Source organism: Ammospiza caudacuta, chromosome 6 (genome assembly GCF_027887145.1).
Source record: "Ammospiza caudacuta isolate bAmmCau1 chromosome 6, bAmmCau1.pri, whole genome shotgun sequence".
NCBI classification, from domain to species: Eukaryota; Metazoa; Chordata; class Aves; order Passeriformes; family Passerellidae; genus Ammospiza; species Ammospiza caudacuta.
The window spans coordinates 55741232-55767082 of NC_080598.1; the positions used below are offsets into that span (position 1 = coordinate 55741232).

General features: G+C 48.7%; 1 protein-coding gene across 1 annotated transcript; it reads left to right on the forward strand.

The window, feature by feature from the left end:
- The first annotated feature begins 3114 nt into the window (after nt 1-3114).
- LBHD2 (LBH domain containing 2) lies at nt 3115-25726 on the forward strand. Its single transcript, XM_058806262.1, has 5 exons — nt 3115-3290; nt 12663-12764; nt 17788-17878; nt 21198-21399; nt 22491-25726. Exons 3-5 carry the CDS (start codon nt 17789-17791, stop codon nt 22565-22567), a joined length of 369 nt encoding a protein of 122 aa, XP_058662245.1. The 5' UTR covers nt 3115-3290; nt 12663-12764; nt 17788; the 3' UTR covers nt 22568-25726.
- The last annotated feature ends 125 nt before the right edge of the window (nt 25727-25851 follow it).

The following is a 25851-nucleotide window of genomic DNA, read 5'->3' on the forward strand; positions in this document are numbered from 1 at the left end:
GGCCATGAAGAAGCAAGGTGAGAGCTGCATTGGAAAATGGACACACCTGTGTGCAAGTGCTGCTGCAGGCATCCAGCTCTGGAAATTGCATCTCCAGCCTGTGTGTCTTTGGCCATAAAAACAAGTCAGATTTTGGCTAAGGTTCAAGGTAGGGGCACCTCTTATGCAGCAGTGCCAGCACATGGGGGCTTGCACAGATCCTTTCCCAAGATCCCAGAGGTGGGCACATGCATGGGGTGCCATCCTTGGCCTCAGCACGGGCACTTCTCACCAAGCATCTTGGCCATGGGTTTTCATCTGGATTTAGTGTACAGGATGAGTGTCCTTCCCACACCAGTCTTATCTGGATCTGAAAATGCAACCCCCTTCTCTTGGAGCCAGTAATTATTTCCATGAGATTAATTTAACAAAGGCACCTATCCAATACTTGTGGTCTCCTGGCATAACTAATCATGAAATTAAATTCAGTCTGTGTAGTTCCAATCAGTTACACAGGAATAACACTGGTTGACTGGCACTTACCCTGTTCATCATCAAGAGAACCTTTGCCATACAGCCTATTTTAAAAACTGCAGTGGGCTTCAGAAACTACCAATATGGGACTTCCAGGAGCCCACACAGAGGATATTCCACCCATATCCTCTGCTTTCCCAGCTGGGGTCTGATCAATTTGCCCATGGAGCAAGGTGAATTTCCCTCTTGAGACCTCAAGTGTTGGAAATAAAACTCCATAGATGTCTTGGAGAGCACCAGGCAGATGTTAGTTGCTTCTGAATGCTTACTCTAGATGCCACAGACACATCTTGAGCCCTACAACACACCCCAGAGGTTTGGTGCAGCCTCTGAGGCTTATCTGCCACTCAAGACTAAACAGATCCTGTGGTGGAGACAGAAACTTGCTCTTCTTTGGGGCCACAAAGCCAAAATAAATTGTTTCCACAAAGCTCAAAATAGCTTTAAACCATTGTTTTCCTTGACAGCAGTCACTGCCTGTGTCTGCTCTCCACCTTGCCTTTGCAGCTCATGGTGAAGCAGCTTGGGAAAATGCACAGGCAGGAACTTGCTCATGGAGAGTAGAAGTGAAAGCAGGGGTAAAGTCCCTTGGAGGGATTGCACTCTCCCCACTGACCTCCCTGCAAGGTTTGGTGCCCTTAGATACAGGTGGCAGAAGCAGTAGCAGCAGTTTCTCTGGAGAACAGGGGAACAGCTTGTCCAGCCCCAGGTCTGGATCCTGCCCTGTCCCACCCAGCACTGCACTGCACAAGGGGCATTCCTGATGGGACACCTCCCTGAGAGGGTACACATACACCCCACTATCTCCCTGGGGTGACAAGGATATCTACTACTTAAAGATTTCCTGCAACCCCAGTGTTACTGGGGAGTTGGTTTTAGTCTTTTAGTCTCTTGGATAAATCTCCCCTTGCAGCTGTTCTGTCCTCAGGCAGGAATAACTCAGGAGTCTAGGAATGAAACTGTCAGAAACAATTGGCCAGCCCACTGCCATGTGGGGCTCATTCTCAGAGCACTGAGCTATACAGTGAAGTGTACATACACTGAATATATAGGATTAAACCAATAGCTATGTTTTATATACACTTGCAGAAAGTGTGTGCAAAAAGCACAAAGTATATAAAAGCTCACTGTTCAAGATCAGCTTCCAAAGAGAGCCTCCAAACTGGTTCTTGGGTGGCTGTTGGGTTGGAATCCATACCCATAACCCCAGCACTGGAAAAATTCCAGTAGGTACACTCCGTGTGTAGAGTGTTCATATATCTATACATCCTTTGGAAGGAGCTGCTTTCACTCCCAGGTGGGTTTCCTGGGCACGGGCACAGATCCTTCTCATCCACCATCCTGGGTGCATGAAGAGCTGACTGCAGCTGTGCCACCACTGTCCCACTGCCTTGATGGAATTATCTTCCACTCTTCCCTTAAATCAGCAGCAGGTGACATTTTGACCCCCTCCAGCCGAGCATGAATGACCCTGAAATGCAGGCTGAGCTCCTTATTTCCTGCCAGCCCAATGTTAGACAGAGAGAGGAGACTGAAGCAGAGGTTACACACTGCTTCCTCTGCACCTGCAGCTGTGTCTCCCCTGGATATTCCATGCAACCTGTGCCATCCATGCATGCTGGCATTCCTTTTGCAGGACCTCCCACAAAACAAATGCTGGAAGGTCTCCCCTGGCTGACACCCACCTCCCTTTCAGTGTTCCCGTGCTCCATCGTGCTCCTGCGTGCTGGTGCTGGAAGCACCAGTCTTGGGAAAAAGGCACTAAAGGAAAGGCCTGTTCCAGCAGCCATGGTGAATGTCCCTTCTTTGAGCCTGACAAAGAGGGGACCCCAGGGGCTGCACATCTGCAGGCTGAAGCCACAGCTCCCACTGCTGCTGTGCAGAGGGAGAGAGGCAGATCTGCACCCCCCCTGCATCCCTTGGTTGCATCAACCGAGTTTGAGCTGCTTCCCGGGGGGATGCCCAGCCCTGGGGAGGACCGTGCTCCTTTGTACATCCACATTCCTCCACCACTGCTCCACCACTGTGACTTTTGCCACTGCTTGTGTTTTTGCCTCTGTCACCGGCATCTCCAATACATGCAGAGCTGCAGATGCCTCCTGACAGCCTGGGTGCAGTGAGCCCCTGGCAGGGGGGAGCCCCTTACCACAGCCCGGGCACAGATTGCCAGCCCCAGCTCCGCAGCCCCTCGGGACAAGGCGGTGGGATGCTGCGCGCCGCAGAGCGTGTTCCTGCGGGGACATGCAGATGGGAAACGCACTTCGGTGTGGAGCACCCGCCTCCCGCAAAAAAAGAACGTCTCCAAAAAGAACCCCAAAAAGTTTGTGCTTTCCGCATTCGACGTTTTCTCAGCAAGGACTGCTGCAGGGCGGGCTGGTGACACCCGTGAGCAAAGGGGAGGGGGACCCGCTCCGGGGGAGCGACCCCTCCGGGCCGGGCGCGCTGTGTGACCCCGGCACCGTGCGGGGGTCGGGGCTGGGTGAGGCCGTGCGCTGCCACACGTGTCCGCGGACAGTGTCCCCTCCCCGCGGGGCGGCCGAGACGTGCCGGGCCGGGCCGGGCCGTGCCTGCGCGCCGCCCCGCCGGCGCTGCCGGGGGAGTGGTTTCCCCGCGCTGGCGGCGGCGGGGCCGGTCTGCGGGCGGGGAGGTGCCGCGGCGGCGGTGCCAGCGCCCGGCCCGGGAGGATGCGGACGCGCTGACGGAGCTGCCGGCTCCCCTCTGCCGCCGTGCATGGGCGGCGGGCGGCTGCCGCCTGCCTCGCCTCGCCTGCCGCGCCGGTGAGCCGGGCCGGGGTCTCCGCCGGGCTCGGGGGTGCGGAGAGGGGGAGAGCGGCCACCTGTGAGTGCCCCGCTCGCAGCCCCGCCGCGGCCGGGAGCAGCGCCCGGGCAGCGCCCCCGTGGCGGAGCCGGCGACCGGAGCTGGGCGCAGGGGCGGCGGGTCGGGTGTGTGCGGGTCCGTGCCGTGCGAGTCGTGTCGGTGCCGTGCGGGTCGGGTGTGTGCAGGTCTGTGTGTCGGGTCGGTGCGGGTTGTGTCGGGTCGGGTCGGGTCGGGTCGGGTCGGTACCGTACGGATCAAAGCGTTGCAGGTCTGTGCGGTGCGGATCAGTGCCCTGCGAGTCAGAGCGGTGCGGGTCGGGTCGGGTCGGTGCCGTGCGGGTCGGGTGTGTGCGGGTCTGTGTGGTGCGGGTCTGTGTGGTGCGGGTCGGGTCGGTGCCGTGCGGGTCGGGTGTGTGCGGGTCTGTGTGGTGCGGGTCGGGTCGGTGCCGTGCGGGTCGGGTGTGTGCGGGTCTGTGTGGTGCGGGTCGGGTCGGTGTGGTGCGGGTCGGATATGTGCGGGTCTGTGCGGTGCGGTGTGGCCGGGTCGGTGCCGTGCGGGTCAGTGCGGTGCGGGTCGGGTCTGTGCGGGGCACGGGAGCCCCGGAGCGCGGTGCCCGGGTCGGAGCGCTGCGGGGCCGTGCGGGGAGCGCGGAGCGGGGAGAAGCGCTCCAGTCCCATGGGCGGCCGCGGGGTAACGGGGAGAGAGGGAGAGGTGGATCGCGCGCCTGTGCCGCGGCTCGTTTCTCCACATGCTTGTTTGTTCGAGTAAAGGGTGTTACGGAGAATTCACTGAGAAAAAGGATTCTCGTTTACAAAAACACCTCCCAACTCGTTCGGCAGCCGAAAGGGCTGTGTGAAGGAATCCTGATGAATGAGCGCAGCGCTGAGGGAGTTGTTGGTTTGTGGGCTGCGATCGCCTCAGCTATTTGTTTGTGCCTTTTTTTTCTCCAAGACAACTTTTGAGGCGAGGAAGCGACTAACAAAGCACAAGTTTAAGACGATGCTTTTGCTTGCAGCCGAGCTGAAGTGAACACTGAAATCCTGCGTTTCCCATCAGGTAGCAAATACCACACATACGATTACTTTTAGAGAATGAAAGAACCTACTTTGCTCTGTAAATGAGGACTATGTTTCACTCAGAGCAAGGGGTGAGAGTATTTTCCATCTGCCAAATGAACATACCACAGAAATTTTCTTTTCATCTGGGACAGAGCCGTATTTGTGCATCTCTGAATATGGCTTCAGTTGTGGAGGGGAGTTGGGTTAGCCTGGACGTAGCATTAACCCCTCCAACCACAATAAGCAACGCACAGAGAGAAATTTGTTTCCATTAGTCTTTTCCCGACTGAGATTTGTACTGCAGTTGTACCGTCAGTACAGCAATGAAGCCCTTCAGGCTGTGGGTTCACATGGCACTGAGGGATCCAGGGTTGGTGTTCACACCTGCCCTGCAGCCTGCCTGGCTCACAGCACAATGCCTCCTTATGAGGAGCCTGTGAAGGAAGGTGAAACGGGGAAATTCTGCCTACGCACAGCCAGGCTCAAGCCAGTGTTTTCCTTCTCTTAGTTTTAATGAGCAACAAATTTTTTGCCCAGAAAAGAATCCAGCTCACAGCTCAGGATTTGGATAATTAATACACCATTAAAAAAACATGTTTGCAGAGTCAACATTATGATTACAAAGAGAAAACAAGCAAACAGGGAATAACTTGACCCGGTTTTGTCGCTTTCCCATTCTAGCCTGACAGTTTGTCAATCAGGGGGAATTTCCTCCAGTGTCTTTGGTACACTGCCTTAGGAGAAGAAATAATGTGCAAATATAGTTACTACTTTCCCTCCCTTCTCACAATGATCTCTTTGTATTAAGCAACAGGCTTTTGCATAGATCAGGTACCAGCCCCAGAGTGTCACAGGCTCTCTCTCATTTCTGAGATTATTGAATCCTGAGTTGATCTCTCTCTCTCATTTCTGAAATTATGCCCCTGTGTTTGAGCCCATTTAACCATATCTGTTTGGGAGACGTTGTTCAGAGAAGCCTTGATCCTCTGCCATTCAAGGCAGGAAGAGCTCTGCCAGGACTTCAAGGAGACCAGTATCTGCCTCAGCAACAGCCCTTCCTTTTGCTTCTTAAACATGCACATTCTTTGGAAAATTCTGTGAAATAATCAATTTCCTGAATTTCCAGTCTTCAAGGGAAGGCTTTATTGCAAATCCCAGGAAAGCTACCAACCAATAACATCCAGCTAGAATGAAGTAGACTGATTGATACCAACAGGTCCTTCAAATCTCATCTCAGTCTTTGTCCCTGCTTGGTTGCAAGTCCTCAGGGTCTGGGATCACCTCTCCTTCGTGGTTTGGGGAGAGCATGACCAGTCCCCTGCACAGCAGATGCCAGTGCTGGAAGAAGCTGTGGTCCAGCAGGATAATCCCCCTCTCTCATCAGTGTGCATTGACTGATCCCACAGTGTTCTACCCGCAGTGCCCATGTCCCCATAGGAATTAGAGAAAATATTCCAAGTCCAGCTTCTCCATTGAGACCACTGCAGCTTGTGTAAGATGTAACCTGAATTTTCAGCTGAGTTCAGTCTCTAACATGCACACACATAAACTGCCTCTGTGCAAATACTTAGTAGACCTCTAGATTCAGAAGGTGAATGTTAATTGGTTGGCAGGAAGACTCACAGTCTTGTTAATCCATATCTGCTTTCAGTGTTAATGACTCATTAAAAAAAGGCACGCTGAATTTTTTGGTTTTTAGTGATTTCTTTATTTTTAGCTGTGTGCTGTCCTCACCCTCCATCTTCCCCATTCTTACTGTGGTAGGACAGAGTGTTCTCATATCCTCCATCTTGGGCTATGGCAGCTTCCCATGCTTGGAAATTCAATTGAGGTGATGGAGTTTTAATTTGTGGACAAAACCAGCTGCATCTCTGGTGTTAGGTTGTGATACCGTGACACCTGTGGTTGTGCTGGTAATTGCCAAGAAGGAATATTAATAGCCACTTCATTGTCTTTGTTCTCTTAGGAGTCTCTGGTGGGTTTTTGTTTGCTTGTTTTTGTAAAATCTCACCACTTTTGCTTTGTTTTCCTTACCTAAATGCTCAATATTATATCGGGTTATAACACTGATAGCGCTGTATTCTAATTTTCCCAAAGTTACCAGGAAATAACTAATTTGTCTCTTAAGTAAATACTTTTCTATCTGACTGCACCTAACCTCCTACCCTACTGTGTTGCCTAGAAATGAGCCCAGTGATAGACTATCCAGAGTATTCTTTCACAGTGCCAAAAAGACATCAAACATTTTGCAACCCATTTCCCATGACATTTCCATCTGAGAATCGTGTACTCTATGTTGATGCTCTAAGATGTTTTTCCTTCACTCCCTTGCTTGAATTCAGAACTATCCAAAAATACCTAGGGAATGGTAGAAAGAAGCACAGGAAGCCAATTTTAATCTGTCACTGATTCCCATGGGTGCTGCAAGGTGAGGGACAACTGTGGCGTGAAATATTAGGGATGAGAGAATCATCATTTTCCAGAGCAGATCCCAGAAACAAAACTATTTCCTTCTAAAAGCCTTTAGTAAGGGTTGCTTGGAGTTAAAATGAACAATATAGTTATTTGTAAGGTGCTGGCTTTGTAAGGTTGTGGGAAATTAAAGCCTATGCAAAATCACGCTGCTTAATACAGGTGTTTCTGATCCCAAAAGCAAGTTCTCAGATGAGAGTATTTGCACAGCAAGTACCAGAAGAGATACCTCTAAAACATTTAACAGCTTGTTGAGGCTTATCTCTAATTTTGATGGGGTGTTTTCCTAATGAGCTCCTCTCACATCAATTAGCTGCCGAATCTGATGTTAAAAAAATAAATCCAAACTTTCTCTTGGCACACAGTTCCATGAGGGCTCTGTGGAGATTTCCACGATGTCGAGGTCTACCAGCATTCAGAGGAGCTGGCTTAGTCATTCTTCCCATCTGCTCTAGCTCTTCCTCCCTCCGCTGCTCTGCGCATGCTTCCTGGCTGGCTGCTCCCCGTCCCCATCTCCAGGCATCCTGTCTGGCTGCCCCAGCCCCTCCTGCCATACCTGTCCCTTGTGGCATCTTCCGTGAGGAAGCTCAGGTAGTTTAGAGCTGAGATCAAAGAGCTGAAATAAATGAGCTGCTTTAAAGCAGCCAGGGGAAAAGAAAAAGCAACAGGAAGAATCCACCAAGGAAGCACCCATAGCAAGCAGCACAGCAAAAATAATTTGAAAAAACTTTGAGTTGAATCATCTGCAAATCATGAGTTTGCTTTGAAAATTGTGATAGTTAAACACAGGAACATTTTAGTTCTTTTTACGTCTTATTTGACCATTTATGAATCTAGTTTTTAGCTCCTTTTTGCCAAGAGGGCCAGCAGGAGCTTGGGCAGCTACAGTAAGCTGGAAGTTGAGGTTTATGCGTAGCCATGGCGCTCCAGGATCTGGGGATGTCAGAAGAACTGTGGCTCCCCAATGGTGATTGTGCAACACCAGGAGCCGAGGAGGCTGAGTTGGAGTCATGTGCCAGCACTGGCCCTTTGCAAGCCTGTGTTTTGTAGTGTTGGGAGTCCACAGATGAGTGTCTGAGAAATTCCCAGGGGTGATACTTACCCCAGTAGTTTCTTTGGAGCAGGAACAGTAAAAACTGCAGCTTGCCACAAAGTTAGCGGTGAGAGGCAGCACGGTCTGGAAATAGCAGCCTCCTACCCCTTTTCTCTCTCCCAAACTACGTGCTGTGTCTCATGCTGAAATGCCTCAGCTCCTGCACTTGGAGAGCCGTTTCATCTCGCTGGTTCCTGAGAGAGATCGACATCTTCTGTGGAGCACACGCTGCCGGGGAGAGGAAGGCAGCTTTGGCCTGCGGAGAGCAGAGCTCAAGTACTGCGTGGGTGGCCGAAGACAAGAGCTTCTGAAACGAGGGAACAGAACAGATCTCTAATCTCCAGACTCTGACACATATTGCACTTCTCTCAGTTGCTTAGGAAAGAGATTTGCATCCAAAAAGAAGTGGGAGGTTTAAACAGGAGTTCATACATTTATCTTCGGCGGTCCATGCGGTGATTTACATTTTGCTAGTCCCGTGGAATCCACAACACTTCTTGAAGTGCATTCATTATAAATGTGCAACCAGGGGAAACAAAGACTGTCCAAGTTCCTACCTGCAGTATCCAAAAGCTGAGCTGAGGTGCAGTCAGACAAATAAGGCAGTGGGGTGTCACTGATGTCAGTGCTTGTTTTGGGTTGTACCACGATGCTGAAGTCACTGTCCCACCCTGGTAGACTACTGGGCATGGTCCTGCTTGTGGATGGCCCAAGCTACTTGGGTGGCTCTCAGCTATAGTTCCATCCTCCTAGGACTAACAAAAGACTGAGATACGGAGGAATTGGATCTACAGAAGCACCTGGCCATGGAAAATGCCAGCTGTCATTCCTTGCAGGGACATGCCCCTTCTTGTACCATGTGAGCAGCCCCTTCATGGCTTCATCCACCACCACAACTGTAGCTCTGTCATGGAGGGCCCACTCCTCCACCTTGGCTGAACTGACAGCCTGCTCTACTGCAGCAGAGTGGCCTCAATAAGGCACCCTTTCTTCTTCTGGGTGGAAAAACCTCCTTTGACCTGTTTGTTTATTGGGACTTGCTGAGCAGGGTTTCCTGTGACCCATCGAAATTTTCCACTGTGCAAAATGCAAGCAGCAGACCATTGCTTCTCCCACCTCTCGCCATTCTTATGCACTGCCTGTCCCAATTCTCCTTGTAATCAATAGTAGGGGTTTCTTTTTGTAGCACACACAAAGGCTGGAGTCCTTGAATGAAGAGAAGTTTGCATTTATCAGGGGCTGTGGTGGGGTGAGGCGGGAGGTGGGGCGGCCACCCAAGGCTGAGCTCCTGGTTTGTTTGTGGCGTGTCTGAATCAGTGGGAGCCGTGTTTGTGCTGTGATTACACCCAGAGCTCTGTCCTGGTGCCACGAGGCTGAGCTCCAGAGCCACCTTGGGGATGTCCATCCAGCACAATTTAAGTACAGGGCTGGAAAAGCCCTTGGCATTGACCCATTGAAATAAGGAGGGGAGGGCTCCTGTTTCTGCCGTGCCAGAAAAATGATAGATTTGCAAGTGGAGTTCAAGGCCAATTTCTGCCTCATATCTACGCTTTGTTAGAAGGTGCACCTTCAATGTGGTATTGTTAGGCTGTTATCACAATATTTCCATGAGTGCTCAGTGGGAAATGATTACTTTGGGAAGCCTGGGAAGGGAAGAGGGTGTCCTGCAGTCTCTGCTAATCTAGCAGCAGCCCTGGCATCCTGAGGTCAGGTCTCACTTTGCCACCCGGTTGTCTCCAGCACTGGGGCAGCTCAGGGAGAAGGGGTGATGTTCCAGAGTAGGAGGAATCTCTAAATAGAAGTGCCCTGATTTTGGAGGTGCTGCTGCTGGTGGGAGAAAAGTTTGGGGCTCGGAGCCTCTGAGACATGCTCCTTTATCAAGTGGGCTGCTAGGATTGCAGCCTGTGGCCCAGTTCCTGTTTCTGTTTTAAAGCACACTTGCTTTAAAAACATCTACTTTGCAATTCACAGTGGATTTTTCCCAAGGAGAGGACTCTGCTGCTGTGCCTGGTGGAGTCCTCTGCCCCCATGGAGAGCAGACTCGGGAGAGACAGCCAGGCTGGGCTTCCCATGCACTGCAGCTGACCAGAGCTGCTGCCCAATATCCCACATCTGCTCTGGTGCCAGTTACTCTCCCAGGGGTGGTGAGGCCACCCCACTGGGACAGGCTGTGTCCTCATGTTGTAGAAGCTCCAAAAATGCGGTTTGCTCCAGATGTTTTCCAACGTGGGAGAAAAGCCCAGAGAGCACCTTTCAGTGCCTGGGCTTGTGACCCATGCCACCAGCACAGGTGGAGACTCATCCCCTTGTGTGAGCTGAGGGCCCTGGCTCTGGGCAAAGGAGCCACCACTGAAGCATTCCTTGGTCTCACTAGTGAAAACTGGGAACATCTCAGGACTTCCTTGCTTCATGCTATGGCTCCTAAAAAGGCAAGACATGATCAGCTCATTGGAGTAATACCTAAATTCATTGCTCTTTGCTGGGAGGTATAGCCAGGCTCTGCAAGCCCAGACCAGGGGTGGCCAAGGCAGTACCACTGGTCTTGGAGACTTGGGACTTGACTCAGTTCCTATTAATGACAGCACAGCTGTGTTGGTGCTCCTGCAGCCAGAGAAGTTGGTTATCAAGCTGAGGCAAAGGAAGGCAAGTTATTCTGGCAGCAGAAGATGGGTGGGTTGGAAGAGGGTGCATTGAGCAAATGGGCTCCAGGCTGGAAAGCAGCAAACGTCGGTAGAAGGGACAAGAAGAGATAACCAGAGAAAAGGCTTTACTTGGGTAATTTCCAGATGGTTTCCATTGCAGTAAAAGCCCTTTGCAAGGTCTCAGTAGCTGTGCCTTGTTTCTAAAAGATTAGGCAGTATCACAAAGGAAGGGGTTTAGTTTATGTTTGTCAGCCGCAGAAGGTAATCACATCTATTAGGCAGGTAAAGTGAATATTTTCTCTTCAGAGAATAAATGCATTCTGGTAGTTCTGTACTGGAATATGGCTGTGATACTGGGAGAAGGGACATTTTCCATGCTGTGGTCCTGAAGTGAATTGTTTTTATTCCAGGTTTCAAGTAGCTGAGCAGCAGGGGCTGACATCCCCTGTCCAACACTGCATGCACCATAGGACAGAGTTGCTCAAAACACCAGAGAGGGATTGGGCTTGGGTCAGTTAAATCCTGAAGTCCTTTGCTGAGACTGGAAAGCAGTGGATGTGGGTTTAATTAATGCAGTACTGCATGGGTCCTTGTATAGCACTAGCCAGTCATCTGAAGATAACTCTGAATAGGAAGTGGCCTGGCTTGGATTCCAACCACTGACCATGTGGTGTCTGGTTCCTTATCTCCTACACCCTTTTGCCTCTCATTGGCAGTGTAATAATTACTCTGAAATAATTGTTCTTATTACATCCAGTCTTTTCTGAAGGAGATATTGAAGGTGGACAAATTCAAGCTGAATTTTTGTAGGTTTAATAGCAGCAGCTTTGTAATGGGTAGTGGGATAAAAATCTTCCCAGACCATTGGATAGCATGGTATCAGATGCTCCCTTGTTTTTATGAGACAAACACTGAGTGTAGTCATGAATTTTTAAGGGACTAAACATTAGCCTCCCTGATGTTGGTTTGGTCATTGGTTAGCAAGGAGAATTGCCAGACAAGAATTAAACCTTCTGGATTGAATCCTGGGGATAGAGAAGTGATTTCCTGCTTCCCTGATTTTCAATAAGCATGGCCTGTGGCACGAGAAGAAACTCCAGAATGCAATACACAATTTTCCCTCTGTCACTGTTTTTGAATAAAATCAGTGTGCAGTTAATCCAGTGTAATAAATTTTGGTAGGAAGGCTTCCAGAGCAGGTAGATTTGTTTAATCATTTGGGCTGGAATCCAAACCACTGGAGGATATAAAATATATATACTAATGCCATTCACTTCACTGAAAACACCATTTTCCCATCCAAGGAAATAGCTGTGGCTGGCATGAATATATATTTGGAAAGCTGTAGAGCTAAACAAATTTCTCAGAAAATCATCTCTGGCCTAGATACTGACTATATTTACGCACTGTAACTCCTGAGGCTCATCAGCTAAGGCTTTCTGACAGAGAAGTCATCAGAAATCAGTGATTCACTCTTTGAAATGGTGGGATCCTCACTCCTGCTCAGTAGGCTCCCTGTCTTGATAGCAGTCAACATATTACCTTCAAATTGGAGTAGATTTTTCAAAAAAATCACTTCCCCTTGACTTCCAAAAGAACTGTGCAGTAATGCAATGTTAATGGATCCTTCTCTGAGCATGTTGTCTTCTTTGTGTATTGATCAGTAGAACTGTCTCTCACTAAACAAACTGATCCTGCCAAATAAGGGAATACATTTTTTGTTTTCCAATTTTCCAACAATCAATACAATTTCTGTATGGGAGGATTTCAGAGTATCCCAGTTTCTGCAGTTTTTGTGTAACTCAGACTAAGGAATAAGGTTTAGCATCACAAAGAGTCGGACTGTGAGGTGTTTCAGTTAGCTTTGGGTGGCTTTGGTACATTAATTGCCTCAGTAATTCACAAGGTGCTCCGTGAAGATCAAATCCCACCTTGCACAGAAAATGGTACAGACCCTCACAGTGGGGCTTTCTGCAGCAAGCTTTCAGCAGGACTCTTTCACACCAGTGCCTGCCAGCGTTGTCCCTCTGGTCACCAGCTCTGACTCTGCTCTGTTATCTCTTCCAGGCACTTCTAGGCTCTGACTGAGTCTGCACCACTCTCCCTCAGCAGTGCAGGCGCCTGTGGCAAGGACAGTTTTTGGAAGTGACACCGTGGATGTGATTGAAGGTAACGTGCTCTCTTTGTCACTGCCCTGTGCTTGCTGCTTATCCTCCCCAGAGCCTCCTGCTCTGGCTGGAGTCCCCTGTGCTGCTGTCCTGGCTGGGGAGGGAGAGCAGGATCAGGCCTCAGTTCACTGCATGCCTGAGAATCCCCCAGACTGATCCCTGCTTCGGTAACAGCTCTCCCTAACCACAGCTCAGCTTGTCCCATACAATGTGTTTGTGCCCCTGTCCTTAAGGAAATACTTCCTTGCATCATGTGACCTGCCTATTTTCCATGAGTGCTGCACATTTTTGAGTCCTGAAGGTGGTCTGCATTCAGATACTGTTTTTTCCCCATGAATTTCACAGGTCAGTTTTGCCCTCTGTTCAAAACCTAAAATAAAAGTGTGCATTGTTTCTGAGGCCTTTCCCATGGGAGGTGGTTTAGCACTTGTCAGGCTAAATATTGCTCTGTATGTTACTGACCTTGTTAGTGCCATCACAAGCAGCACAAAGTGATCTGTGCTTTTGCTCCGTGCCCCTGGAAAAAAGATCAGCATAGGGTGATCCTGGGACTGTAGCACTTTAGCACTGCATTTAAGATAATCTTCTCTAAATGTAGTTTTCTCACAGAAAAGCAAGAACAGATTTCACTTCCCCCTCCCTTCCCCATTGGTATATTTATGCTTAATTAAAACTAGGGGAAGTAATGTATCTCTTAATTCACTGACACAAGAATTTTAAGGTTCAGAGTAGATGACTCATCCACCAGAACAGAATTTATCCTTTGTTTGTAAATGCTATTTATTGCCTTGTTTTGCATCACTATGGCTACTGTATGTCACTGGTGATACCAGCATCTACCATACATAAAATGAATGCAAGACTGAATTGAAGAGCTGTAGTTCTTGTAATTGTTTGAATCAGCCACTTTTCTGTTGTATGTCAGTCAGTACATCTCATGTAAAAGCAGTGCTAAAAGTGGCTTAATATTTTCCATCAACACTGAAAAGCAAAAAATTGTGCATAAATGTTATCACAGTTTGAAAAGCCCTAAGCAGCATCACCAAGCCTGTTGTTCAGTTTATAAGGCTTTATAAACAACTCAGTGATGTCCTACAGGTGATTTTGAAGTTTCAGGAACTGATTTGCAGTGGCATTCTCAATTATTTTACATCTAGTTACGCTTCTGTTAAAGAGCTAGTTAAGCTCGTTAGAAACATCACTGCTTTCACAGCCCATATAGATCCTTCTGCTTTCCTTCACTGTTTCAGAGTGAAGACTGGGAATAATTAATCTATTCCAGTTAAAGCCTAATTATTTTGGCAATTGCATGGCCCCATGTTCTATTCTGAAACACATCAAGTACAATCACTTCTGCTGTCCTATTCAATCAAAGCCTTAAGTTGCACAGATTTTCTGAAATGGCCTGGGCTTCAACAGCTTGGGAGCTGATTCACTGAGGCATCTGCTGTAACACTGGCAGGACTGTCACCATTTTTCTAGCCCAAATCATTTGTCTTTGTCATTTACAAATAATCTGCAGGGTATAATGTGGTCTTAGGGAAGCACGGAGCCCATTATTGCTCAATAATAGAATTTCGTGAGGTCTTAACATCTTGGAGCTCATATGACACATTTGACAGTGCATGTGTGGATGTATATCTCAAATTTCCCATGGAATGAGGACAGAGAAATATTTAAACATTTGCAATGTATTGAATGGCTGCTAAAATAAACCAGTCAGCTATGAGTGAGTGCAGGATTCTGCTGCTGGCTAGCAGGGACCAACCCCCAGGACACACAGCAGTGGGTAAGGCTTTTCTGGTTGCCAAGACTGAAACTTCATAAATACTGACCCCATGCAAAGCCTCTAAGATTATTTCCATCTAGACACACACTTTCTCATTTCCTTTTCCCTGCAATCCAGGATAGCTGGGCTTAGGGTGCTGAACCCCAAAAAGGATGCCAGGAGAGAGATGTTCATCTTGGACATGCTCAGAGTGGTGGGCCCAGTGCTCCTCCAGGCTCACAGCTGGCTCTGGCTGACACAGGGTGTAAAAGCCCTGCAAAGCAGCTCTTCCCAAAGAGCTGGGCTGGGAGAGCATGGTCCTGCTATTACCAGAGGGGCAGCAGGAGGGGTGAAAAGGCCCCTCTGGGAACAAGGAAGGGTCTGGGGCCAGAGTGGGGAAAAAAGGCAGGGATGGAATAATCACCGGGAGTGATCAGAGGGAGGTGATATCAGAGGGAGTGCTACTTTCCTTTTGGTCCAGGGGCACATCTCTGTTCTTTTGAGTGCTGTCTAAGGTGGCAGGAACAGCTGTGAGCAGGGCCCACAGTTATCACTGCTGGGAGGGGTCTGCCATTTCCAGGCTGCTGCTCCCTCAGTGCTGTTGTCCATAGGTGCCCAGTGGTATGGCCTGCTGGATGCTGCAGGAGTAAAAGCATGTGTCCACAAACATGCCTCTGTATTGTACTGATGGGGTGGTTTGTGCTGTCCCTGGGGAGTGGCACAGGTCCAAGCAAGGGCTGGCAGCTCAAAACACTCTTCCTAGCAGGCAGAACCTGTCCCTCTTTTACTATGCCATGGCTCTGGGAGGATTCAGGCTGTGTAAGCTGCAGGGTGCTCAGATCAGGGGTTTGGTTCAGCCTTTTGCTGGGTTTCAGAGCCTGGTTGCACTTTCCTGTTCCATGCATGCACCAGGAAGTGTGTGAATTAATTCAGTGTTGGTTGGGTCCAAGGCTGACCCTTCAGGGCTTTTCCCTGTGCTGATGAATAGGGTCCTGGTCCAAAGCTGAGCCAAGTGTCCCACAGTTCTGCCATGCTTTTTCTTAAATGTGATGCAGTGGGAGTGAAAGTCTCTGCACTATCATGCTGCTCCGTGCTTCAGCTAATTAAAGTCATTGTGAAGGGTCTCGTAGTAATTGCAGATATTGTAAAATTTAGTTCTGTCCAATAATTGGTAATGTAAGCCTGAAACAAGTTGTCCTTAAGATGTTGTAGTTGGCATTTCTCAGAAGGTGCAGCAGTTACAAAGAAGGCTTTTGTGTATGCAGCAGGGCCAGAATTAATGGCAGCATTCAGTCATGCCTGAAGGAGTGTTTGCTGTGGCAGGTGGCAGGGCAGCCTGATGGATGGTGCCTACACTGTGTGTGCTGCAGGAGGCTCCAGCAGCCACCAACTGCACTACCTGATGAAGAGAGGGAAAGCCCCATGCCAGATCTCTCCAGGGCTGATGTATTAACATTTAAAATGAACATGGCCCCTTCAGCTCAGAGTGGCTCTGTGTGTCCCTACACACTTAATATGCCTTCTGGAGACTTTGGGCATCATCAGATTTTTCAGTGGAATGCTGTATTTATAAATGGCAAATGGAGGAAAATCCCAACATGCAGCTGCCTGGACACGGGCTGGGCCGAGTTGTGCAGTGAGGGCTGTGATGGCTCTACTCTGCCTCTGCTCTGGCTCTGCTCTGGCTCTGGCTCTGTTTCTGCTCTGGTTCTGCTCTGGCTCTGGCTCTGGCTTTGCTCTGGTTCTGCCTCTGCTCTGGCTCTGCTCTGGCTCTGGCTTTGCTCTGGTTCTGCCTCTGCTCTGGCTCTGGCTCTGGTTCTTCTCTGGCTCTGGCTCTGGCTCTGGCTCTGCTCTGGCTCTGGCTCTGGCTCTGGCTCTGGCTCTGGTTCTTCTCTGGCTCTGGCTCTGGCTCTGGCTCTGGCTCTGGCTCTGGCTCTGCTCTGGCTCTGGCTCTGGTTCTGCCTCTGCTCTGGCTCTGGCTCTGCTCTGGCTCTGGTTCTTCTCTGGCTCTGGCTCTGGCTCTGGCTCTGGCTCTGGCTCTGCTCTGGCTCTGGCTCTGGCTCTGGCTCTGGCTCTGGTTCTGCCTCTGCTCTGGCTCTGCTCTGGCTCTGGCTCTGGTTCTTCTCTGGCTCTGCTCTGGCTCTGGCTCTGGCTCTGGCTCTGGCTCTGGCTCTGGCTCTGGCTCTGGCTCTGGTTCTTCTCTGGCTCTGGCTCTGGCTCTGGCTCTGGCTCTGGCTCTGGCTCTGGCTCTGGCTCTGCTCTGGCTCTGGCTCTGGCTCTGGCTCTGGCTCTGGCTCTGGTTCTTCTCTGGCTCTGCCTCTGCTCTGGCTCTGCCTCTGGCTCTGCACTGGCTCTGCCTCTGCTCTGGCTCTGGCTCTGGCTCTGCTCTGCTCTGGCTCTGTTTCTGCTCTGCCTCTGCTCTGGCACTGCTCTGGCACTGCTCTGGCTCTGGCTCTGCTCTGGCTCTGCTCTGGCTCTGGTTCTGCTCTAGCTTTGGCTTTGGCTCTGGCTCTGGCTCTGCTCTGCTCTGGCTCTGCTCTGGAATGCTGCCGTGCCTGGCAGAACCAGGCCAACCCTGTGGCCAGCGCCTCTGCCTGTGGTGCCAGGTGGCACAGGGTGATGCTCAATGGGCACCCAGGCACCTTAGGTGCCTAAGTCCCAGATTTAAATGAGATTTAGGTGCCACACAGTCCCTGATGCATTTGGAAGTCCCACTCGACACCTCTCCAAACACTCAGGCGAGTAAAGACTGCTGAAAATCTGGTTCTTAGACACCAATACAGCTGGTGTGTCTGGAATTAACAGCTTAAAAAGAAGTGCTGGCTCATGACTAAATGGAAGAGACATCTGGAAGAGCAAATATTGAAGACATTACGAAGAATCAGAATCAGAATTTAATTCAAGGCTGATATTTCCACCAGTTACTTTTTTTGGTCCACAGATGCAATTTCTGAGCTCATATATCAGTAATAAACTGATTGCTGATAACATTGGAGGACTCCAGTTTCCAGCTGATGCCTCTGGGACTCTGTGGGGGTCCTCTCTGCTGTTCCAGGGGCAGCTGGGGTCGATGCCCTGCTCAGCATCACAACATGCAGCAGCTACAGTTAGCTTGGAGGCCAAGGAAATATTTTTTGGACAGCTCAGGAAGGAAAGTGTAACACAATTATTTTAACCAATATGAAAAGCCAATAATTTTTGTTAAATTAGCTCTGGGGCCAAAGCTCAGAGTCCCATTCTGTTTTACTGTTCCCAGCATGACAGAGGTGATGAACACCCGCGAGCCGGTGATGGAGGAATTTGCGCTCGGCCAGACTCCTGAGGAGGAAGGAGGCCCCTCCAGCCAGGTAACTTCAGCTGAACTGAGAAGTGTCTTGAGTTGTTTGTCAAAAGCCATTTAATGCAGCCAGTAACTGTCCTTAGGCTAGGTGTTGAATTGCAGAGCACTGCTGCCAGAAGAACAAGCCCTACAATACGTGTTTGATCCTACACAGGTTCTATTATTACAAGTTAAGAGTTGGGCTGAAGTGTTCAGTGGGGTGCCAGGTCTGCAGGGCACAGTGACAGCAGTGCCCAGATCCTGCAGGGATGCAGGCACAGAGGCTGTTTGTCACCAGGAGTTCAGATCTGAGCAACTACTGTGCAACAGAGGCATCCAGCCAGGACTGTGCCAAGCTTTTACACAGCCACCCTTGAAATGAACTGAGCTCCCTTAGGCTCAGAGGGAGCTCCCTTTTTAGAACAGAGACCATTTGAAATGATTGGCTAGTTCACAGAAATGGCTGGGGCATCACAGCAGCACCACTGGGCAGGGCCGTTTGCTGGCAGGTGCAGGAGCATTTTCTGTGCCCAGGCAGTTCCACACTCCCCCTCAAGCACCACCCATTGCAGCAGGAGGGATCACGATGTCCCAAGCCCCCCTTGTGGCAGCCCCCACATCACAGTTTGTGCTCTGTGCTTGTGCTCATGACTCTGTGTCACTACCAGGGACCAACCACATAATGTGTCCTGGTGGACCTGAGCTGCCTCTCAACACAATGTGTAATGGTGTGAGCAGACTCAGAGGGCTACTCCAGGAGCAGCCTCTTGCAGGTGAAAATCTGGCATTTGGAAACCAGGGAAGTCAGAACAGAAATTTGCAAATTCCTTTTGGATCACTCGTTCATGTGGTGAAAGGCTTTGTGCCTTTAAAGAGCACATGGGCTTTGCTGTACCTCAGAGGCTGCACAGGATGGATGCTGCTCACTCAAGGAGCACATTTTCAATATTCTTTTTCCTCTTCTTCACCAAATTCCAGGTTCTCAGTGTTGTATTAGTGTATGCTGCCCAAACTCTGTCCCAGCCCTGACTTCACCTGTGCATGCAGGGCTGTTCTCTGGTCTCTCTGATGATATGCTCCAGAGTTTTCCCCCAGCTCCTTTACCTTTCCCCTCTGGGAGAAGGTGTTACCACCCACATTTTAGTGATAGCCACCTGAGGCAAAAAAAAAAAAAAAAAAATCAAACAGAGATGAGATGTAGCACAAACTCAGTGACTCAGTGGGAGAACTAGGTTCCTTCCAGCAACTTCCAAGCACTCTGTCCAGGAGACTGGTCCTTCTCTTCCTGCAGTCTCCTGCCCACTCATCACACGCTCCAGCTTCTGCAGAAAAACACAGCAAGGCCCAACAGGCAGCTCTGCTTCCTGCCAGTCCTGACTCATTCCTGGAGGGACATGGTAAATGCTGGGCTCTGGTGAAAAAAAAATTATGTGGTTGATGTGAGAAAAGACCATATGAGAATGACACAAACAAAAATAGCCACAGCTGAGGCCGCACAGGTGCCTTTCCTAAATTTTCTTGCAGCTGTAATAATCATTCCTCAGGCCATTTTTAGATCTTTCCATGTCATTTCCTAAGGCTTCAGAAAGCAGATGAAAAGCAGAATTTTTGTTGTATTGCATTGCCCATCCAGAGGTTGCCAGCAGGTTTGGGGATGGGGTGGCTGTCATGCAGCCTCTGCCACCCCAGCAGGCAGCACAAGAGCTGGGGAAGAGGTCACTGTCACCTGCCTGTGCAGCCATGGAGAAAATGCAGCAATTTGCCCACAATTTTATGGCTCTTTTGTGCCAGCTGAGCCGTGAGGCTGAGGGAGCCGGGCTCCACTGTGGGTCTGCAGAGGAGGGCACTGCTGCTCAGCAGGTCTGTGGATCTGTCCTGCCCAAAGAGACCTTGTCTCATATTTGGTTTCCAGTCAAGACAGCTGCCATGGAAATGTCTTTCCAAATTATGAACAGCTCAGGGGAAGTCTGTGTCATGGGAAGTTGGGCAGCTCTTTTCTGATGGGCAGCATAAGCAGCATTGCTTGGTCAGGATGAGTTATAAACTGTGGGTGCAGCTCAGGGTGGCACCAGAAATGTTTGCCTTCAGTGATTCACGTGGTCTAATTCTACTGAAGGCACTTTCTCACAAAAAAAAAATCCTAATTGTGTCTCATTACACTAATATGCAACATTTCTCACCTTAGTATAGATAGCAGAGACCCTGGTTCAGTGGTGAACATGTTGCAGATGTGTGGGGAGGTTCCCACCAGCCCAGAGCAAACCTGTGGCAGCCTCTGAAGTTAAACTGGGATCATTCTTGCTCTCAAGTCCTGGTTCAGTCCCTTTACATGCACCTTGATTTTATTGTTAGAAATTAAACACAAGGAAATAAAAATAAAACTCAGCTAGCATGGAGGGATTTGTAGCTTGTTAGTTCAGGTATATGGAAGTTGGAGGATCCAGGAGAAAAGGTTTCAGTGAAGCAACAACAGAGTTTCTTATGGTAATGTCCTGGAGGAGCTGGAATGATTTTTCCTCCAAAAAACCCTAAAACAATCCATGAGAACCAAAACTATTCAAAACAAAGTGCCCTGAGAGATTTAAGTGATCCAGCTATGTTGAAAACAGGAAAGCACTTTTATGTTTACAATATCCTTCACTAAAAAGCTCTAGTTCAGCTTCAAGCTCTAACACACTGTGGAGTGTTTGATCTGCAGCTTCAATGTGACAAATGAAAATAAATAGCTGGCACAGTCCTCTGTGTAAAGATGTTCTCTGGGGCTACCTGTTTTGCATGAATGCATCATAAAATAGTGTTCCACATTGCAGAAAATAGCTCTGCACAGTGGTGGCTTCTTAATAAACTATCACTGCAAGAAAATGGGAATATCATATCAGGACAGCAGCCATAAGGGCTGCAGCAGCCATTTAGCTTAGCCTTACAGCAATGACCTTGGTGTCCCCAAACCCCACCAGAACTGAAACACAAGTGTTTGGCAGCATAACAAATTTTCTCTCCCAAGTCTCCATTTTCACTGCTCTTGTGGGATCACACGAGTTTGGGCAATCGTCTCCTCAACACACCAGCAAGCAAAGTGGGTTCTTTGCTCAGGAAGGGACAACACGTGCAGGGGGGAGTGTGCTGAGACCTACAGCCTCTCTGCACCATGCTTGGCCAGCAAGGAGCTGGGTTCAGCTGGTTTTGAAATCCTCCCTGTGCAGGGCTGTTGATCTGCACCAGTTGGAAGAGGATTTTTTTAATAGACATGTAGAGTACATGTCAAATGCAGAAAGGACATACTCTGCTTGCTCTGAATAAACATCCCTGCACAAAGCTTTGATGTGCATCCCCAAATGTCTCCCCAGGCCTTCCCAGACTCCCGTGAGAAGTACCCCAAGCTGTCCAAAAGGCTGCCTTCCATCGTGGTGGAGCCCACCGAGTCCGGGGAGGTGGAGAGCGGGGAGCTGCGCTGGCCTCCTGAGGACCTCAAGTCAGCGGAGGACAAAGGTCTTCATGGTGACCAAAGAGTCTGTGTCCAGCAACAGCAGCAGCAGATGGATCTGGAAGGTCTGAATGAGTATTTTTCATCCTTGTTCCCCATAGGAAAATAGCTGTTTCAGACAGTGCTGTGCACTGAAGTTAACAATGAGACAAACACTTCAAGGTGCCCAGAAAACATCTGTGCTGGAGGAGTCCTGTGGACTGAAAATTTTGTTGTAGATTTTGAGCAGTGATGTTTTTATCTGCATCAGTCACTCACTTGGCCAACAGGCAGTCAGTGCACTGCACGTTAGCAGGTCACTCTGGGGAGCAGTAATCCTGGTCAGCAGCATGTATCCATCCCTGTCTCCTAGCCTAGAAGTGAAATGTCTGACAGCTGCACGTTTTCAAAGCATCCTGCTGTCCCAGGAATGTGTGAGTGCAGCAGCAGCTCACAAATATGTACCCCTGGCTGGCAGTGTCACTGTGGGGTAAGTACAGGTAAAGTAAGACCTTGTCTAAGTGTAGCTTGCACAGGAAGTGCTCCAATGAGAAACTGGCCTATTTATTTCCTTTTTTTTTTCATCTCAGTGCTGTCCTTTTCTCTTATAGAGTGACCTGGTTTCCATTTCAGTGCACCAGCATTTGCCACCCAAACCCCCAGACACAGCAGCCAGGACAGGGTGCAAGATGCACCTTCCCTTCCCTTCCAAGGGGTGATGACAAAAGGTCTTGAAGTGTAAAATCACCTGCTATTCCAGTTGGCATTTCTGGGTGGTGACAACCACAGGGTATGATCATTCACAAGTAAATATGAGCCAAATCTTTCCTGAATTTCAGGTTATATATTGTGGTTTCTCTGTTGGTTCTGTGCCTTGATTTAAACTCATTATGTCTTCAGGCCTCACAGCTTGAGCAGATTTCCAAGACTGGGTGGCCTTCCCATGACAGTGGCTGTCCATAGGGGTCATCTCATCTCACTAATACCTTACCCGAGGTCTCAGGCACTCTGCAAAGTCAGACTGTGATGCACTCAGAATTCCTCACCCCAGGTTTAACTACTGGTTTGCAAGCAGAGAAGATTTCTTGTATCAGATTAACTGCCAGGTACAGCAGGTAATCAAACAAAGGCTGCACCTATATGGGGAAATAAGTGCTGATGAGCTGTTTCTTTGCAGATACTTTAGCACACCCAGCTCAAGATGTGGAAGACAGTACAGATACTCTGGAAAGCAGAACTGAAGAGAATGAGTAGGAGCTCCATGGCCTCAGAAGTGAAACTTCATTGTGAATGTTGTTGGAAAGCTAACACACTCTGAAGACATGTCAAAGTAATCTGTATTTAAATCTGCAAGGGTTTTATTTAGTTAGTACCTGGTAAGAAGCATCTGGGCTTTAGAACTGTTCTTCTAACATTTTGATTTTCAGGCTGGGATTCATATTATTTGTTTAATTTCCCCTTGGGAAACAATGGGATGTGTTAGGAAATACAAGGCTGTCAAGGAAAAGATGCTCCTAATTTTAATTAGTGCATTTCATTGGTTTTATCTTTTTCAAGAAAGGCTGCTTTCAGGTGTCAACATCAGGACAAAGGGGTTGCATTTCTACAGGAGGAATGTCTTAAATCTAAAACCTTTCTTTTTTTAGCCATTTCAAACTAGCACTGTGATATTACGGACAATAGATGTAATATAACGTCACCAGTTGATTTTTTAGCTTTTGTATAGAGACGCAAGGGCAAGGTTTGCCTCCTGGGGCAGCCCAGAGCAGTTCTCTCCCTTTGGCTAACCTGTGCATATTTGGATGAACCAGCCTTTCCTTAGCTGCCTTTTCAGCAAGGCTGATGCCTTTTGGAAGCGCTTTCTCGCTGTTCCTTAGCTGGTGGATGAGCTGGTCGCTGGTGTTTGTGGCTGAGGCTGTCTGTGGTGGGCTTGGTGGGGTGGATCGTGCTGTCCATTTGCTCTTCAGGCCAGGTCCAGCCGTGGTGTGGTGTGCACTTATCACCCCTAAAGCTGGTGAGATGGCTCCTGCTTCCCCCAGGGCTGGCTTTGTCCCACCTCGTTATCAGAGATTGTTGTGACGTTACTCCTTTGGTATGTTTGGTGTAGGTGCAGGGGCACAGCTGCTCCTCCCTTGCCCTGAGCAGGGTGGTGGTAGGGCGTAGGTGGCAGGAGCTCCACAGCACATCCCAAACCTGTGCTCCATTTTGCCTGGCTCCAGGTTTCCCCTGAGCCAGCTGCAGTGGGAGGGGTGTGGTGGGAAGGACAAATACCTGCCTCCCTCCTGGCCAGGTTGGCTCTGCTGGCAGGAAAACGTGTGCCAAGGGGTGTCCTCCTCACCTGCAGCATGGCCTCCTCAGCTTTAGTGGCACCGTCACCTCCTGGAGCCCAGAGCTCATGGTAGGACAAGCTGTGTCTGGACACCTCTGCCCTCCAGTGGATTTTCCTTGGGAATTTGGGGGTCATTTTGACAGGAGTGAATCCCTTCCTGCACAGGGACCTCCCAGAGACTCCCTCCACTGTCCCAGGAGAAGCACCAGTCTCAGCCTGGAACAAGACCTGTTGGATGGGCTGGTGGGGGTGGATACTGCCTGTTCTCAGAGGGATTTGACTATCAGTGATGAGTGTCCTGGAAGCTGTAAAGATGGCTTTTTCCATCTCTGCAGGGCTGGATGGGGTCTGTACTTCCAATTAATGTTGCATCCAGAAGAAGCTGCTTGCTGTAGGTGGAGTGAAATAATAGGATTTCTTCCAGCATTAACTCCTAAGTTGACTTCCAAGTGCTTTCTTTTCTCCAGTAATAATTTTCGCTAACAACAACTTTTAAATGTGTGATGGTTGATAAAATTTACTGGCCAGATGTATTAATAAGTTTTTACCTTCTTAGCAACCAAATTTAATATATTTACTTACAAAGAATTCTGTGCAATGAATGTTTATTACAAAGGAAAGAGACTATTTTACTTCAAAGCAACATTAATTTATGTACAAAACTATAACTCATTATTTGGGGTGTTTGGGATCTAGGACCCTTTTTATAAGCAGTGTAGTACAGTATAATGTGATACTTAAGTTAAACTTTGCTCTCTCAATCTATATAACAATCTGTTTTGCCTTCTTGATGTAGACTTTCTTGCCTACACTGTTAGAATTACTTCGTTGGGTGAGTGGGATTCTGGTCAGAGCACCGAATTTCACCAGACTAACTGAAGGTTTCAAGAGCACATCTTATATCTGGCTGCTATCCCTGTCACCCCCTCATTTTACTGGTAAAGCCAACAAAGCTGGAGCTCCGTGTTGGCACGGGAGCAGTGAGGGGAGAGGGTCCCCAGCTCGGACCCACCGTGGCAGGGGAGAGCTGTGCTGGCGAGGCAGCCAGGCTGATGGGAGATGCTCTTTAAATGCTGCTTTTGCATCGACTGTCAAGAAGTTTTACAAAGCTCTGGGGAGAAAACAACAGCAGTGACGACATATTTTTAGCTGTGTGATTTCCTTCCAATCTGCATCTGCCCAGCTCTGTGAGGAATGACGTTAGATGTATCACTTAATTTGCTTTTTGCTTTATAAAAGGAAAACCAGTTGTTTGAAACACTTCCCCCAATTTTCTGTGCTCTCTATCTGCTTTCAGACGCTCCCTCCCTTCCTGCTCTGGATGGCCCTTATCCTATTTCCACCTGAGGTCAATGGCACTTCCCTAAATATGTTTCCCAAAGAAACAACTAAATTCTACATACACCCTGAAAAGACGCCACGCAGGCACCACTGCTTTTTTTCATCCTTGTACTTAAAGCTGCAGCTGGTATAGAAATCCCAGATTTCCTTCTTCCAGCCTAATTACTCCTCTCTCTCCTTTTCCCTCTTTTGTGCTGCTCCCCTGAAGTATTTTACCTGAACCAAATGGTTGCTTCAAACTAAAGCTTTCTCCTAAAGCTGTGTGGCCTCAGTTTAAGAACCGTGCAAAGCCAAACTCCTCCTCCCATTTTTATTTTTCTGACCATGGGCCAGAGGCCCTAAAACAGGAAAGCAAGATAGAGAGAAAATTGTTTTATACAAACAAACCCTATTTATTCAACTTGCAGGTCTATGAATGTCCACTTACTTTGTCTGTGTGCAAGTGTTGTCTCTCTAATAAACTCAATAGTTGTTTTGTATTTTTTTCTGGATTAAAAGCTTTGTAGAAACTAAAAAGAAAAAAAAAGACATTCAGTCATATTTTTCTAGTCTAGCTTGTAGAATATTTAATGTAGTGCAGAAAGGAAGTTTTATGGAGTAAGACATTGTTGAACTTTGCTCTATTTCAGTTCTTTCTAATTTTGTAAAATGCCACCTGTACATAATACTCGACTAATGTATGTCCTGTAGATGTATTTCACCATTTAGCCTATTAAATGCCTATACTGAACTGATTGGAAGAAGCAGTGTATCCACAGTGTCTTTGTTTGAACATGGAAAGGGTTAGAGGTGGTGGTGCATGTCCTACCACTAATACAGGGAATGAAGCCTTTGCTCCATGGCATGCAAATCCTCACCCAGGCCCTCC

Excerpts from the sequence above, each read along its gene's own strand:
- LBHD2 (XM_058806262.1), top strand. The coding sequence starts at position 17,789 with ATGACAGAGGTGATGAACACCCGCGAGCCGGTGATGGAGGAATTTGCG. Across the intron at positions 17,879-21,197 it reads AAGGAGGCCCCTCCAGCCAG|GCCTTCCCAGACTCCCGTGA; the intron begins GTAACTTCAGCT and ends ATGTCTCCCCAG. Across the intron at positions 21,400-22,490 it reads GCAGCAGATGGATCTGGAAG|ATACTTTAGCACACCCAGCT; the intron begins GTCTGAATGAGT and ends GTTTCTTTGCAG.